General features: G+C 35.9%; 1 protein-coding gene across 5 annotated transcripts in view; it reads left to right on the top strand.

Moving 5' to 3' along the window:
- Positions 1 to 7712, top strand: part of Dzip3 (DAZ interacting zinc finger protein 3) — a 74398-nt gene extending 66686 nt beyond the window's left edge. For 4 of the 5 annotated variants that reach the window (XM_057764175.1, XM_057764172.1, XM_057764173.1 and 1 more), the window contains 5 exons: positions 2439 to 2564; positions 4491 to 4630; positions 5870 to 5990; positions 6441 to 6566; positions 6653 to 7712. In XM_057764175.1, the coding sequence (XP_057620158.1) occupies positions 2439 to 2564; positions 4491 to 4630; positions 5870 to 5990; positions 6441 to 6566; positions 6653 to 6766 (627 nt within the window). In that variant the 3' untranslated portion in view covers positions 6767 to 7712. The remainder of the gene's footprint in view (positions 1 to 2438; positions 2565 to 4490; positions 4631 to 5869; positions 5991 to 6440; positions 6567 to 6652) is intronic. The other variant, XM_057764176.1, reaches the window with a different exon arrangement.
- Positions 7713 to 15468: the final 7756 nt, after the last annotated feature.

Raw genomic sequence — 15468 nt, 5'->3', positions numbered from 1 at the left:
GTTTTTTATTTATAGTCACTATGATGAAGTATCTAACAAAGCAACAAGGGAAGAAGAACATCTTTTGGGCCAGTGTCAGAGGGGTCCATATGGCAAGAAGATTGTGGAATGGAAGAGCAGTTAACTTCATGATGTGCTAGGTAGCAGAAGAAGGGAAAAGTCCACAATTATTCTCAGAGAATTATTGTTAAATTGGCAGTAGAGGTTCTCAGAGGGACCTCAATACAGACTTAGTACCCACCACTTACTCATCATTTTAAAATTTAACAAAAATTGAAATTTATATATAATTTCTTATATAGTTACATATATATGTTATATTCATGTGTAACTTGATTTTACATAATAAATATATGTAAAAAATAAGGAAAATTGAAATGCAGCTTCAACATTATTAACAGTTGACAGTCTTGTTTTATATCATCTCCTTCTCCCTGGACTACTATAAAGCAAACTCTGGGAATCATATAATTTCATCCATTTATACTTTGATATATATCCGAAAAGATAAGGAACTCTTACTAGGTATAATCACAACATCATTATCTTAAATAATAAAACTGTAAATTACTGATTATATTAATATTTAATATCTAGTTAGAATTTATATTTTAATTGTTTCAAAATATCCTTTTTTACCTATAAGGCATACAGTGTCTGTTCCCTGGTGATTAAGAATCAAGTGTCAATCTGTCTGCGCACTATAAAGTTCACCATTAACTTTTCACTTTGTTTAAGATCATAACTTAGAGCTCTGTTAATGTTCTTTTTCTACTTTAGCAAATTATTATTGTTCCGATTTATGATCATGTTAGACCTAGCACACTGCAAAAATTCCCTAAACCTGTCCCCTTCTATACTCAAAAAAACAAACAAACCAAAGTTTCTCTCCAACTAACAATTGCCAAGACCCCTTTGGAAATACAAGCACACCCTAAAGGTGTGATGGAGTATCCCTTGTTATGAGCCCTACTTCATTCTTCTATTGTCTTTAAAACTAAAATCCAGATTCCATCAAATGGCAGCTTCCTTACAGATATATTTTCTGTGGATAATTTTGAGGATTTTTAAATGAAATTATTGAGTATTGTTTCTCAACATGTACAGCATTCTCTGAGACCTTTGAGATTTATAGATATTATATCTTTGTACATTCATATTATACCTTTGAGGGTCTTATATTATTAGATCTGAGTGTGGATCTTTTTTCCCCACCTTATTTTTTAAAAAGGAAACAATCTTTTTTCATTTTACATACCAGTCCCAGTTCCTACTCCTTCCTTTTCTCCCATTCCCTCCACCTTTCACTCTACCCTACCGACCATGAACTCTTCAGGAGAGGGTAAGGCCCTCCCCACTATATCCACACTGAGCAAGGTATACATCCAGAGAGAATGGGTTCCAAAAAGCCAGTACAAACATCAGGGACAAATCCTGATGTCACTGCCAGTGACCCTGCAGTCTGCCCCAGCCATACCTGTCACCCAAATTCAGCAGGTCTAGCTTTGTCCTTTGCTGGTTCATTCCTTGTCTGGCTGGAGTGGTTGAGCTCCCATTAGCTCAGGTTTCAGAGGGTGTCCTCGTCATTGTCTTCTTTACTATATTCTCACTCCTCCCACTTTTCAACTGGACTTTGGAAGCTCAGCCAAGTGCTCTGCTGTGGATCTCTGCCCGTTTCCATCAGTTGCTGGATGAAGGTTCTGTGGTGACATTTAAGATAGTTATCAATATGTCTATAGGGCAAGGCCAGTTTGGGTACCCTCTCCTCTATTGCTTAGGGTCTTAGCTGGGGTCATCTTTATGGATTCCTGGGAATTTCTCTAGTGCCAAGTTTCTTGCTAGTCCCATAAAGGCTCCCTCAATCAAAATATCTCTTTTCTTTCTCTCCGTCTCTGTCCTTCCCCCATTGTGTCTATTCTGTTCCCTCAAGTTTTCTCCCCCTCCCCTTCTCTAATCCTCCTCCCTTTTCACCCACTCTTCTCCCCCACCCCCATGCTCCCAGTTTTGTCAGGAGATCTTGTCTATTTCCCATTCCCAAGGGGATCTTTATATGTTTCTCTTAAGGTTCATCTTGTTACTTAGCTTCTGTGGGTGAATCTTAAAGATCGTTTCATCTAAGCCTCTTATTTTATAATCTAAGAATTTGGCATCCAGAGTTATCCAACCAGGTACAGAGAAGGTCGTGATAAACTCTTAATTTTCTATTCTTTTTATTATTGTTCTTTCTATTCTATCTTTTTCCTTTGCTCATTCAAATTCTCATAGATTTAAATAGGATTTTGATATACTCATTGCTTCCAATATACTTTGTATCTGAATTTCCAATCAGTGTTTTACTCCTACATTGTTCTGATTTTAAAGCATTGTCCATACCAAAATAAAAATGACTCTATATATGCGCAGAGTTTTATTTTATTTAATTTTTTTTTATATGCTAGATACAGCAGTTCTTAGGAAGACCCCTTGTGAAGGAATCTTTCTTTAGACCCATACTTACTGTTCCTCAAATGCCTGCAGTTTGCCCTGGGGTTATTTCTGCAGCTGTACAGCCTAGACCGCCCCTGGTAAGTGGCTTTCCTGATGAAATAATATTAACTAGTTTTTTATAACTATATAATGGGATTCCTGAATAAAACTTTTGTCTTCATTTGTTTGTTAGGATAATTTGGTAATGCTGGTAATGATGATAATTAAAAGATGAATGAATACCTGTTTTACATAACATTAGCCTGGTTTTGAAATACAAAATTTGTATTTTTATACTTTCAAGTCCTTGGAATTGCAGTTTTACTTCTCTAACAAATAAAACTGTGAGATAGATTGGCATTTTTATTTTTGACATAGCTATTGTGTAGAAAAGCAAAGGGGACAAATCACAGTGAACTATGTAGCTACTAAGCTTACATACACACCCAGAGTGGTTCTACTGTATCTGTAACCAATAAAATGAGTAACATCAGCTTGGAACAAAAATCCTAAAGTTTTCAATCTTCCTAATTGTAGCTAGTCAGATAAGTTTTATTCAAACCAGAAGAAAGAATAAAGACATTTAGAATGGCTAGAATTATTTTTTGTTGTCTTGACTAAACTTTAAGAAAAACAAAAACAACAACAACAAAATTCCAGAACGAATAATGTCAGATATAATTAGGGAAAAAAATTTCTATTTCTGACTTTCTCATAAAGGAACTCAGGCGTGTGTGTGTGTGTGTGTGTGTGTGTGTGTGTGTGTGTGTGTGTTTGAATGTATGTTTGTATTTCCACATATGAATATATATAGTAGTATATAGTTTTTGTATCTTGCTCTCAATCTTTTTGAAATTTGTAGCTAGATGGATTCATTTATGTCAATGCTAACTGTCTACAAAACTATGTGTATAAGTCTCAACATTTTAAATAAGTACCACACATTTTGTCACTATGTTAACTGTGGTGCTTATGCAATTTGCTTGCTGTTATTCTCTAATGACCAGAGTAGAATTTTATTGAAAACATTGAAATCTTTTAGCCTCCTAATAAAATTATCTTCGGGTTCCTGATGGAAGCTAGAGACTGAGGCAGATCGTGTTAGAGACCAACTACTGCTAGTTGTTGCTTACTTTTCATGGTGACTCATAGGTTTCAGTAAACATTGTCATGGTTTAACTGCTTTAGTAACTCAATTAGTGCTCTAAAGATTTTCTTAATGATATTAATTCACTTGATGTTTCTAAGAACTTCCATAAAATACACACAAAAATTGTTGTTGGTGTCATAGGTCCATTAGATATATTGTACTTTTCACATTGTCATTGTCTGTGATATTTTTGAGCCTTTTAGCAAAAACACTTCTATTACTATCATCATCTTTATTTAGAACTTAAAATTTTATCTTTGTTATTTTTATAATAATAGAAGTATATTTAATAGTTGGAAAAATATAGATGATAGAGAAATATAGACAGTTGAAAGTAAAATTATCTTGTTGAATCCCTAGAAAAAAATAACCATTTGTATATTATTATATAACTTACAGATGCTTTTGTGTGTTTATATGCATGCAGTTATTAAACATTTTAATATTAAAGGAGTCATACTATAAATTTTATGCTATAAACTAATTTTTAAAAAACCTAAATATATTCCATGGGTATCTCTTATGCCCAGACATATACATCTATTTGTGAAAACTTGATTGATTTGCTATAATTTCTTTTACTTAATCCCGTGTTGGCATATTTTACGTAGTTTTCAGTTTTTCACTATTATTTCTTAAAAACTCAGCAGTGCACTCTGTTTCTATATTTGCTGGTAATTACAGGGCAAACAACCTGCTTTTAAAATAGATAACAACAAGTTAGAAATACTGTATCTGTTGAGAAAAAAGCTCTAAGAAGAGAATGTTGATATGACTCTTCATTCTGCTTTTCTTCTGAGGCATCAAAGTGTTATGTTGACATGTGGTGTTACCTACTTATTGAAGCTGATGGTTATATCTCTGCCCTTTACAGATGCCTGGTATAACCTGGGCTATGCCAACGCCTATAGCTGATACTGTGTCACCCAGTGCAAGTCTGTGCAGTGAACCTCTCATGATAAACTGGGAGAGGATTACAGACAGACTGAGAATGGCTTTTCCACAGCAAACAAGGTACTTTGACTTTTCCTTAGTGGTTACACTGGGTTTTTATTTGTTTGTTTTTACAGTTTTCATAGCCCTAATTGTAGAAATGAAACACTTAACATATACCCATAAGTACAACTATTTTCTTACCATGGTCTTAGTAAAATAAAATTGACTAAGAAAGCATAGTCCTCAACAGAAATGCTAGGTAAACTTAATTTTTTTATTAGTCTTAAGGCATGAGAAGATAAAGTACTTAAATTTATGTTTGCTCATTTGCTCGAAGTAGTAGCTATAAACTTACCCAATTTGAATGCTTCTAGGTATAATAATTACCGTAATAAAAAGTTATCAAATTTTCAATTAATTGTATGCTGAGCCCAATGTCATCAGGTTTCAATTTTTTTTTTTATTTTATTGAGGTTCCTATGATTTATGTGTGAGTGAACACAGTTCAGTATAAGATATCACAATTGTTCTGGCTTTCACTGTCTGACTTTAGGAGAAGAAAAGTTAATTCTAAAATCTCTGCTCTTGTATGTTTGGAAATAAGTCTAATTTTACTTTGTATTTTCATTTGAAAATATCATACCCTGTTATCTAATTAGGGTATGATTTTAATAAATTTCATAATTATAAATAGAAAAATAGAATTATATAGTTATAGATAATTATAAAATGAATAAATTATAAACCAAAGGAAAGAAAAATCTTCCTATTATAAGTATAGGTGGCAGTGGAGGATTAAAAAGGCAAATACTGATTAAAGTAATTAGAAGTTAATTATTTTATCATGCAATGAATGTATCTTTTGCTTTCTTTACTTTTTTAATCTTTATTTTTTTCTCTGAGTTTTATGAAGGTAAAACATTTAAATACTACAAAACTGAGAAAATAATAGCAAAAGTTGCTATTCAAATAGTTATTTTTAAAATAGTTACTAAAAAGGAATAGTTTAGTCCTGAATGAAATTTGAGATATAAAGTTCTCAATATGTAAATGAATCAACTCAGTTTCCACATAATGAGTACTTTCATAAGCATAGTTAACTTTCACTGGTAAACACATTAAATATAGCTTTTGGACACAATTAGTAGTTTTTATTATGGTTTCAAATGCATGCAGGTAACATTTTTTAGATTCAAAACTACTGAGTTGAGTCTGTCTGCTGAGTGTCATATGGGCAGGATTTTCAATCTCACCTATGAGGGCACTTCCTCAGAGGAGCAGGGAACACCAACCTTCTCTATTCTTCATCTCCTCCAGGAAGGAGCTTACAGATTTCTTAAAACAGCTCAAGGATTCTCATGGGAAGTCCGTGTCTCGACTTACCTTTGATGAAATTGTTTACAAGATTGCTCAAATGATTGAGCCCAAGAAATCTGAGGTAAACCAAGCAAGCCAATAAACAACAGCAACTAACTTTAATTCTCTATTCTTGTTTCTGTAATAGTGCCATAACATGTTTAGAGAGTCAAGAATCAATAACATAATCATAGGACATCATTCATTAACAGTAAATAATCCTACATGTTCAACTTACAGATGACATGGATTGTTTTAGATCAGAGTAGAATAAAACTGATCCCCTTTGAATTTTCTAAAGACTGCTTTGAACAATTCTGAATGCAAGTTTCTTTTTTCTAATTTTTTGCAAAGATTTCTTTTATTTAAACTAATGCTTTATGTAGCCCTAACAAATGTTACCAACACTTTATTTCAAGGTTTATCATGAGTATTATTTATCCTTTTGGTAATTTTTGCTACAATTTATTTTATTCAATCTGTCAGTTAATACTGTTTTAGGATAATTTTTAAAAATAAACATTATTTTTAGAGTGAAGAAAAATCTGCGCCAGATGGTAATAGTTCATCACCCAGCCACACTTCATCGCAGCCTAGTGCTCCCCAGACCCCCAAGTCACCACAAGGTTCTACCACATGGGAAGGAGACAAGGACTTGGTGAGACAGATCTTGTTCACTAAAAACACATTTAGATCTGAGAGGGGGAAAAAAGCCTAAATTTTATCATATCTATTTTTGGCTAGGATAATGAAGAGGAAGAAGAGGAGCCCTGTGTAATCTGTCGTGAAAATTTGTCTCCAGAAAACCTTTCTGTTTTACCTTGTGCTCACAAATCTCACTCTCAGGTAAACATTTAAGCTTGTCCTGTTAATATTTTAGCATTAGTCAGCTAAGCAAGCTTACTGCCTTGCTTACAAGGTGTATCAGCATCCAGTGTCATTTCACAGCCCCACTGGCCATCACTGCACTTCCTTCTCTGAGTGCCATGCAGAACGTTTACATCTTTCACTGCAGTCATGGCTGGACTACTGTTTTCAGGAGGACAGCCTGGAGATTTAAATGGTATACAGTATACAGTTTCCTTGAGCAAACTAGGAGAAATATTCATTGATAAAGCAATTGAGTGACTAGTAACAAAGAAGTGACATTTTACCCTTCCTTGCTGTAAATTCTACAGTGTCTATTGTCCATATGTAATAATGGCCCCTCGCATTTTAAAACTGACTTGTTTTAGTAATCTAACCTCTTGTGTTTATGTTTGAAGACTCTGAGACTTGGATTAATATTAGAAAAATGTGAGGCCGACATATCTTTTGTGTTCTTACTATGTATATGGATTAACTCCTGGTGCTGCTGCTGTGTAACTGTTACTGATTACAATGTATGGTCCAAATCCTTTGGGGGAAAATGTGATTCAACAACAGAAAAGATAATCTTAGACAAGAAGTGTTTTTCTTGGGGAAGTAAACAATTGCCTGATTTTTTCCAACCATGTTATAAAGATAAAATATGTGGTACAAAATTATGTGTGTTGTCTGCTTTGATCTGAAGAGGTTTGAAAAATTGTTAATCCCATAAAGTCTCCAAAATGACACTTAGCCACCCAGTTTTTCCATTTTGAAAGTTTAATGTGTGAATATTTTACAATAAGAATGTTTGTCAAAACTTACTTGCCATTGCCCAGTGAAAAGGAAATATATAATTCATTCCGTTTACTCTTCAAGGTTAGTTATTAGACATCAAATATAGTCCCTACACTTTTAATCCTGTTATCTGATTTGCCTCTCCATTATTCAAACATCAAAAACATAACAAATACTTCACAGTTCAGGATTACTGTTTCACTGCAGAAAACAATCTGTAAAAAAAAAGAGACTGTTCTTCCAGGGGGATTCAGCTTTTGAGCCCTATCAAGGAATTGGTAATTTTCATATGCCTAGTTGTTATTTGTTTAATTATAAGTGAAAAAAATATAAATAAAATCAACCAAAGAGTAAACAGCAAGCTTCTCCAATATCCTTGTAGAACTACTAGTCATTTTTTAAAATAGGGGGAAAACAAATTTGAGCCAAATAGACTGGCTTAAAAATACTCTGCCGTTGCCATGGATAGCTTAGCAAACCATAGTTGTAGCAGATGGCTTGGCTTTCAGAACCACCAGAGGAGAAGGCATGTTGGTTGGTGACTGATGTGTAGAGTGGAAGCTGCCTTTGCTAGGCTAAATTTGAAACTCTGACTTAATCATTTTGCTCCTTAGTGCGTTAGACCATGGGAACATGCCCCACCTGCAGACTCCATATTTTGCTACCAGAAAAATTCCCTGGCCACTCCAACGGGCAGTTAACCAAGATCTGATGCAAGGCAGGTAGCTATACCTAAGATCAGTTTTAGACATTGGAATTTAATTCAGCCTTTTAATGAGATAATTGTTGGAATAGTATTATGCAACATGTCCTTTGGCTTCATGCTAATAGACCAGCTAATCACACCAGAGCTGAGCCAGAGATTAAGACAGATCTAAAGCACATGTAAATTAAATGGAAGTGACTTAAAGAAGGTGGGATTTTATAGTTGCATTTTATTGCTCTTCATAACATTTTCCATCTGTAAACACAAGAAGTTGAGGATTCAGTGCTTTTCTTATCTGTCTCTGGCAGGTGTTTCTTGCCCAAAGTCATGTGGCTGTGTAGTAGGTAAGCCTCCTGGTGCTGATGGGTCCCGATACTCTGCCATGTGTCTCCTTTCCTGGCTCCTGTGCTAGAGTGATAGTGCTGATGAGTGTTTGTTGCAAAGCCCAATGCCTTGAGTTCTATCCCTGGAAAGTAAAGAACTACTAGTCGTTCAGCTTATCCTTTGATCTCACATGCAGTGTGGCACAATTCATTCTTGGCTTCAAGTAAGGAGCCAGAAGACTTAACACAATCACTGGTATATAGTGAGAATGTAGAAGTTTAATACCCCACAAAGTCATGTCTAGTTCTACAGATGTGAAGGTAATGGAGCTATAAAATTGTCGATGCACAGTTGTGTTCACTGCCATGCTTTCTTCTGAGGAATGATTTTACCATGCTCAGGAAACCAGCTAATGACCAACAAGCTCCTAGCATGGCAGTATTTGTATCAAAAATATTTTGGGCCGGGCGGTGGTGGCGCACGCCTTTAATCCCAGCACTTGGGAGGCAGAGGCAGGTGGATCTCTGTGAGTTCGAGACCAGCCTGGTCTACAAGGGCTAGTTCCAGGACAGGCTCCAAAACCACAGAGAAACCCTGTCTCGAAAAACCAAAAAAAAAAAAAAAAATATTTTGGGCTTACTACCCAAGCATGAGGACCTGAGTTCAAATCCAGACACCCTGAAAAAATAATCTGGCGTGCCTTTACATACTCTAACAAGAAGTTGGAGACAGAAGGATGCTAGGAGCTTGCTGACAAGCTAGCCTACCCAGTGGAGATCTCATCTCAAGGGAATACGGTGGGGAGAGGGAGAACATGAGACTAGAGCCTTCTTTTGACCTCTGGACATGTGCACAAGTGCACACACCTCCATATGTATAACATAAACATACCATTTTAAAAGTAATAAAATATCTAAAAGTATCTAATAATCTACAGCTTCTGCTGGATGATATGCCTTGTGATATATTCCTTTCTGTTAATTTTTTATGTATATACTATTTTACAGCTTTTATAGGATACCTTCAGGTGTGTTTGGTACTTTGATATATATGTAGTATATATTACTATGATTTCTTTACAGAGGTTGAATCTCAAGACTCAGATAAGGGGGAAATAATTTATTTAAGGTGACAGTTACAAATGGGATATAGTAGCATTTGCTGGGATTGTAATACAGGTGGTCCCCTAGTTGGTGTTTCTACTAGTGTTGACATCTGCATCCATTTTTGGATTTACTTTGTACATAACAAAAGTAGCACATAATACTTCTTAAGTAGTTCTCTTCCAATTAAGCGGGATAAACCCAGTATGCTGACCGTTTTTTACTACGGCTACAGTATTGGTATATAAAATATAAAGATATGGTAGTGATATAGTGACATGGTGGCAAGAGTTTGACTTCTCCCTGTAGTTTGATTAAGATGATTCCAGTTATTGAAAATTATCTTGACTTAATTATTAATACTACTTTTTTTTCCCTTAGTCTTTTACAGTTTAAAAAATGAGAGTCAAATCCTGTGGTTCAGGAATGCATATTTGGCTTTTAAATTTGTCAAGAATGCCATTACATTTTAAAGATATTCCTAAATAATGTATTTACCTGTCAGATATGAATTATATGATTGGAAAAGCTTAGTGTACTACTTTGATTTATAGCCAAATAAAATAAATAAGCATGATTTTCTTGCGTAGGTACTAGCTGTATAGACTAGAAGGTGCAGGTTGTCAGAGCCAGTCCTAGACTGCCATCGTGGTAGCGTATTTATATAAATGCATATTCCAAGCAGCGGTCTGGGAATCTGCCTCATTAGTGAATATTATAGATGGGTGGTTTAGTGTACATTTTGGAAGCTATTGGAATAGTAGAGTTTGGTTTTCTTGAGTAAGTCTAGGTTTGAATTTTTAAATATTTTATGTGTATGTGTGTGCATGTATGTGCACCATCTGAGTGCCTCTATGTGTCAGAGAAGGGTGTCGGATCCTGTGAAACTGGATTTATAGGTGGTTGTGGCCCACTATGTGGGTGTAGTGAATGGAGCATTGGTCTTCTGCAAAAACAATAAGTACATCCAACTATTGAGTTTTCTCTCTAGCCCCATAAATTTAGATTTTTTTTAATTCCCAGAAACATGGTGTAATTAAAAAATTTCCTAACTTCTCAGTTGCCTCTTTTTCTAGAATATATCAACAACAAAACAAGTACATGCCTTAGAGCTGTCGTATTAAAGGAGCATTTATTTGTTTTCTCTCCCAAAGTAGCAAACTTCATGTGACTTATTTAACCTGTTTAAATTTACTTTTGATGACAGAATGTATTTTTTATTGATCTACCCTTGATAAGTTGAAGAGGCCAGAGAGTATAGCCATTAGTACTACTTCTAAGTTTACAAAACTCCAAATACTGTCTCACCCTTATAACCTTTGTTTGATGTATTTGAACTACTTGAACTTTAGTGTATGGATACCACCTCATAAGGCTGTGAACAGCCAGCAGTGATAGAGTACACAGTGATGTGTTTCATTGTGACATTTTCATATATTTGTATCATTTTACTTTGCTTATTTTTCCTGCCATTGTAGAAGTTATTAATCTTCCTTTAGATCAGTGTTTCTCAACCTTCCCAATGCCGTGACTCTTAAATACACTTGCTTATGTTGTAGTGACACCCAACCATAAAATTATTTCAGTGCTACTTCATAACTGTAATTTTACTACTGTTATGAATCATAATTAAATATTTTTGTTGGTAGAGGTTTGTCAAAGGCATCACAACCCACAGGTTGAAAACTGTTGATTTAGATGTCAAGGACACTGATTTACTGAGGTCACACAACTCATAAATAGAGTCATGACTCCAAGCTATAATTTTCTACCACGATCAGTGTTATTCTCTCCATATTATACCTGCTTTTTGACAGAGGAAGTGGAGCAGGTATAGGAAGAAGGAAGGAGAGGATAGGAAAAGAGGACAAAAGAAAGAAGGAATGAATTGTAGGAAAAGAAATAGAAAAAAGGAAACTGAAGAAGCTGAGTACTTAGGAGTTATGAAGTTATTTCTTCAGTCAAGATAGAAACAAAACAAGATTAGGATAGCCTTACAAGGTGACAGTGTCTCACTTGAGAATAAAGTCAGACATGCACATTTTAACATCAAGGTTGATGACTCCTGATCAGTGTTTTAAAAGGATAAGGGCATATGTTTTACCTTCTAAATTTCTAATGCCATGTTGGTGTTTGTTTAAAACAGGTCTCAGAGGTTACACCCTTTCTTTAGGGCCATGAAGTTTAGCAGCCACTGCTGTGCTTTTAGTAGCGTAGTTAAATGTGCTCTGTCCACTCAGAGAAAATAGCAATGTTGAAGAAACGGGTGCTAGGGACCTGTAGTTTCTTCTAAGAGCTGTTTCTAAGCAATAAAGATACGTTTACATTATTTTAATTCAAGGAAGAATTCCTTTCAATCCCAAGAGCATGAGACAAAGCCATACCTCAGCAACTGAAGGTGAAGTGTTTTCCTTTTTTTTTTTTAAAAAAGTGAACTATTTAATAAATTATAATCACATTTACAGTATTATCAGATCATTACAATAAAAAGCTAAATGGAAGTTTAGGGCCATCATTTGTTAGCGATGTGTATATATAATTTATTTGTTAAATTTGTTTAAATTAAGATATAATTACATCACTTTCTCCATTCTCTTTATTACACCCAACCCTCAAATTTAGGGTCTCTTTTTTTTTAATTCTTTTTAAATGTGTTTCTACTCACACTTTCGTGAATATATAAATACAGCAGGTTCAGTTCACATAATGTTACTTGCACTTAATAGTTTTCAGGCCCACCTGGTATGAGGTAACCAGTTGGAAGGCTCTTCCCTGAAGAGGATTGTATTTCCTACTCAGCCTTCCACAGTTGCCTGTAGTTTTTTGTCTAGGGTTTGGATCCCTGTGGATTTCCTGTGTTAACAAGTCTCCTGATGTTGTCCTTCAGGTTCTTTGTTTTGTTTTTGTTTGTTTGTTGTTTGGGGTTGTTTGAGACAATACCTTGTTGCCTAGCTCAGGCTGGTCTTGAATTCATAGGCTTAGTGATTGATTCTCTTGCTTCCTTTGTGGCTGAGATTACAGTTGTATACCACCAAGCATGGCAGCGTGTTCCATAAGGGAGAAACCTCACATCGGTCTTCTGCCTCCCTCTTCTCTTTACCCATCAAAGGCATACTAGTCACAGATCAGCAGCATACCTGAGTGATATTTTACACATAGTTCTTGAACAGATGAACCTGAGAACAAGGATCTCAGCTCTTAGGGATAATTCACAGCATGCATTCTGTGCCACATAAATCACAAGAGTGTGGTTAAACTATTGCACATGCTTAAATAGGCCTTACAGTCTGTGCCAGTCAACCTCATGGAAAACAGATTTAAATGGAACTTACATAGAATAGTCATTTTAGACTAGTACAATGGCTGGAAACAATTGCTCACTAGAGTGACCTTTTCAGTGATTGTAGAAATCCACACAGAATTTTCTACATTTACCACTGACACTCAAGGCATAGTAATAATTTAATACTTTGAAACAGCCGGGCGGTGCTGGCGCACGCCTTTAATCCCAGCACTCGGGAGACAGAGGCAGGCGGATCTCTGTGAGTTCGAGACCAGCCTGGTCTATAAGAGCTAGTTCCAGGACAGGCTCCAAAACTACAGAGAAACCCTGTCTCGAAAAACAAAAAAAAAAACAAAACAAAACAAAACAAAAAAAAAAACTAAAACTTTGAAACATTTAAAATACAGTTTTATAGAATAAATATACTTATATTTCTGTTATTTAATGGAGAAACTGATTCAATAATACTTTGACTTAGAAAAACCTATGAAAACTTAGCGAATATTTAATATACCTGATGGAGGCATTAAAGAGAAGTTAAATTACTATTACTTCAAAAGTCATGGAAGTACGCATCTGCACCAAGAAAAACTCTTCTTAACGCTGCTTGGGGAGAGGTAAAAAAGGAGTGGAGGAAAAGAAGGATGAAAAGAGAAACGGGGAAGAAAGGAGTGGATGCTATAATCTGCTTTGGGTGCCTGTACTTTTCATTCAAAAGGCCCCCATCCTGTTCATGAGCTACAGCACTTGATACCATAACCCTATCACTGACATGAAAGAATATAATAGGACCCTTCTGTCTGCTGCTGTTTGAAGCCCATTACTTCACTGTACCGATTCCTATCATCTTGGTGTGGAGACTCCAGCAGAGGCTTCACGTTTAAAGGGTAAATGAAATTCTAAGCTAGTGGGTCTCATGCCTGGCTACATATTTGTTGAGGTTTGGGGATGCCAGAGTCTCCAACAGGCTCCTTTGTTGAAAACTTAGTGTCCATTTGTGGTTTTATTTAGTAAGGTAGTGACAAGTGTTTCAGACTTGCTGAGAAAGTCAGTCACTGGGTGCATATTCTTGGGACCAGTCTCTCCTCCCTCTCTCTCTCTCTCTCTCTCTCTCTCTCTCTCTCTCTCTCTCTCTTCCTCCCTCCCTCCCTCCCTCTCTCTCTCTCCCTCCCTCCCTCTCTCTCTCTCTCCCTCCCTCCCTTCCTCCCTTCCTCTCTCTCTCTCTCTCTCTCTCTCTCTCTCTCTCTCTCCTCTCTCTCTCCACTTTCAGTCTTTTGTCTATCAGGAAGTTAAGAACATCTGACACATGCTCTCACTACATCATGGACTCAGGGTATGAAGGGAAGGATTATAGACTGAAACATCTAAAACAAAACAAAACATAAGGATCAAATTAAAGAATCCCTCCCTTTTATCAGGTATTTTGTTACAGTGACAAAGGTCCAGCTAACACGTTGGAATCACGAGGGATTAGAGCAAACATTCAAGCAACAAAAACATGTGGTTCTATTTATTGTTAAAACTGGGACATTAGAGTACTTCAGAGATCCTCCAAAAGATGCTGTTATGGAGCCAAGCCCATGAGATACCCCTAATATTGCTAAAACTATATTGAATCACCAGGCATCTTGTTAAAATTTGGGTTCTGATTCAGTATTTATGGTGAGAGCTAAGATTCTGAATTTCTAATGAGTTTCTGATGGTAATGCTGTTGGTTCTGGAGTAATACTTTTAGTAGAAAAATTAAACCATGGGGGGCAACATTGCCCAGGACTCTTTGTAAAGCTAAAGGTATCCTAAGTCCCACCTATGAGATGGAGTACCCCAGCTCCTGTACTCCTTCTGTAGCCCAGACAGGTTTGGTTTTCTTAAAATCAAATCTCTTGCCTGATGTTTTACATGTGATAACATGTATCCAATTAAGCTTTGTGACATCTATCTTTTTATGGGCTTCCCCTAGGAAAGTTTATTAGCTGATGAAATGTTTTCAACTGGAATATTTTCTGGTATGTGTCTCCTTTGCAGATTGGGGAGCACAATCTGCATTTTGAGTTAGCTGTGACAATTTCATTAATACACAGCTCAGAACCTAGTGTGGAGCAGCCTGTTTGATGGATGGGACCCGGGTTCTTCTTGAAGCACTATCACATCATATATCAGTTTTATGTCAAATGAACTGATGGTTTTATGGCCTTTCCTTTCAATTTGATAGGCCCCTTGTCATGGGTTCTTTTTAATATGGCTAGAGGGCATTTTTTGGTGGTGATGACACAGTGATTTATAAGACCCACATTATGCATCAGTCACATATATGTAAATTGGAACCATTTCTTTCTGGGAGAAATTGTTTTTCCTAGGTGCATATTCAGTATGCAGGCATTCATCATGACAGATTTGAATTCTCATTTCTGTATACCATATGACCAAGCAATTAGCATCATATAAGGAGAAAGTACTCTACAGCTGGATCTTTCCAAATGTAAGACTTACAGCATTCAAG

This window comes from Chionomys nivalis, chromosome 3, assembly GCF_950005125.1.
Source record: "Chionomys nivalis chromosome 3, mChiNiv1.1, whole genome shotgun sequence".
In the NCBI taxonomy this organism is placed as follows: Eukaryota; Metazoa; Chordata; class Mammalia; order Rodentia; family Cricetidae; genus Chionomys; species Chionomys nivalis.
This window is presented reverse-complemented; position numbering and strand designations above follow the sequence as displayed.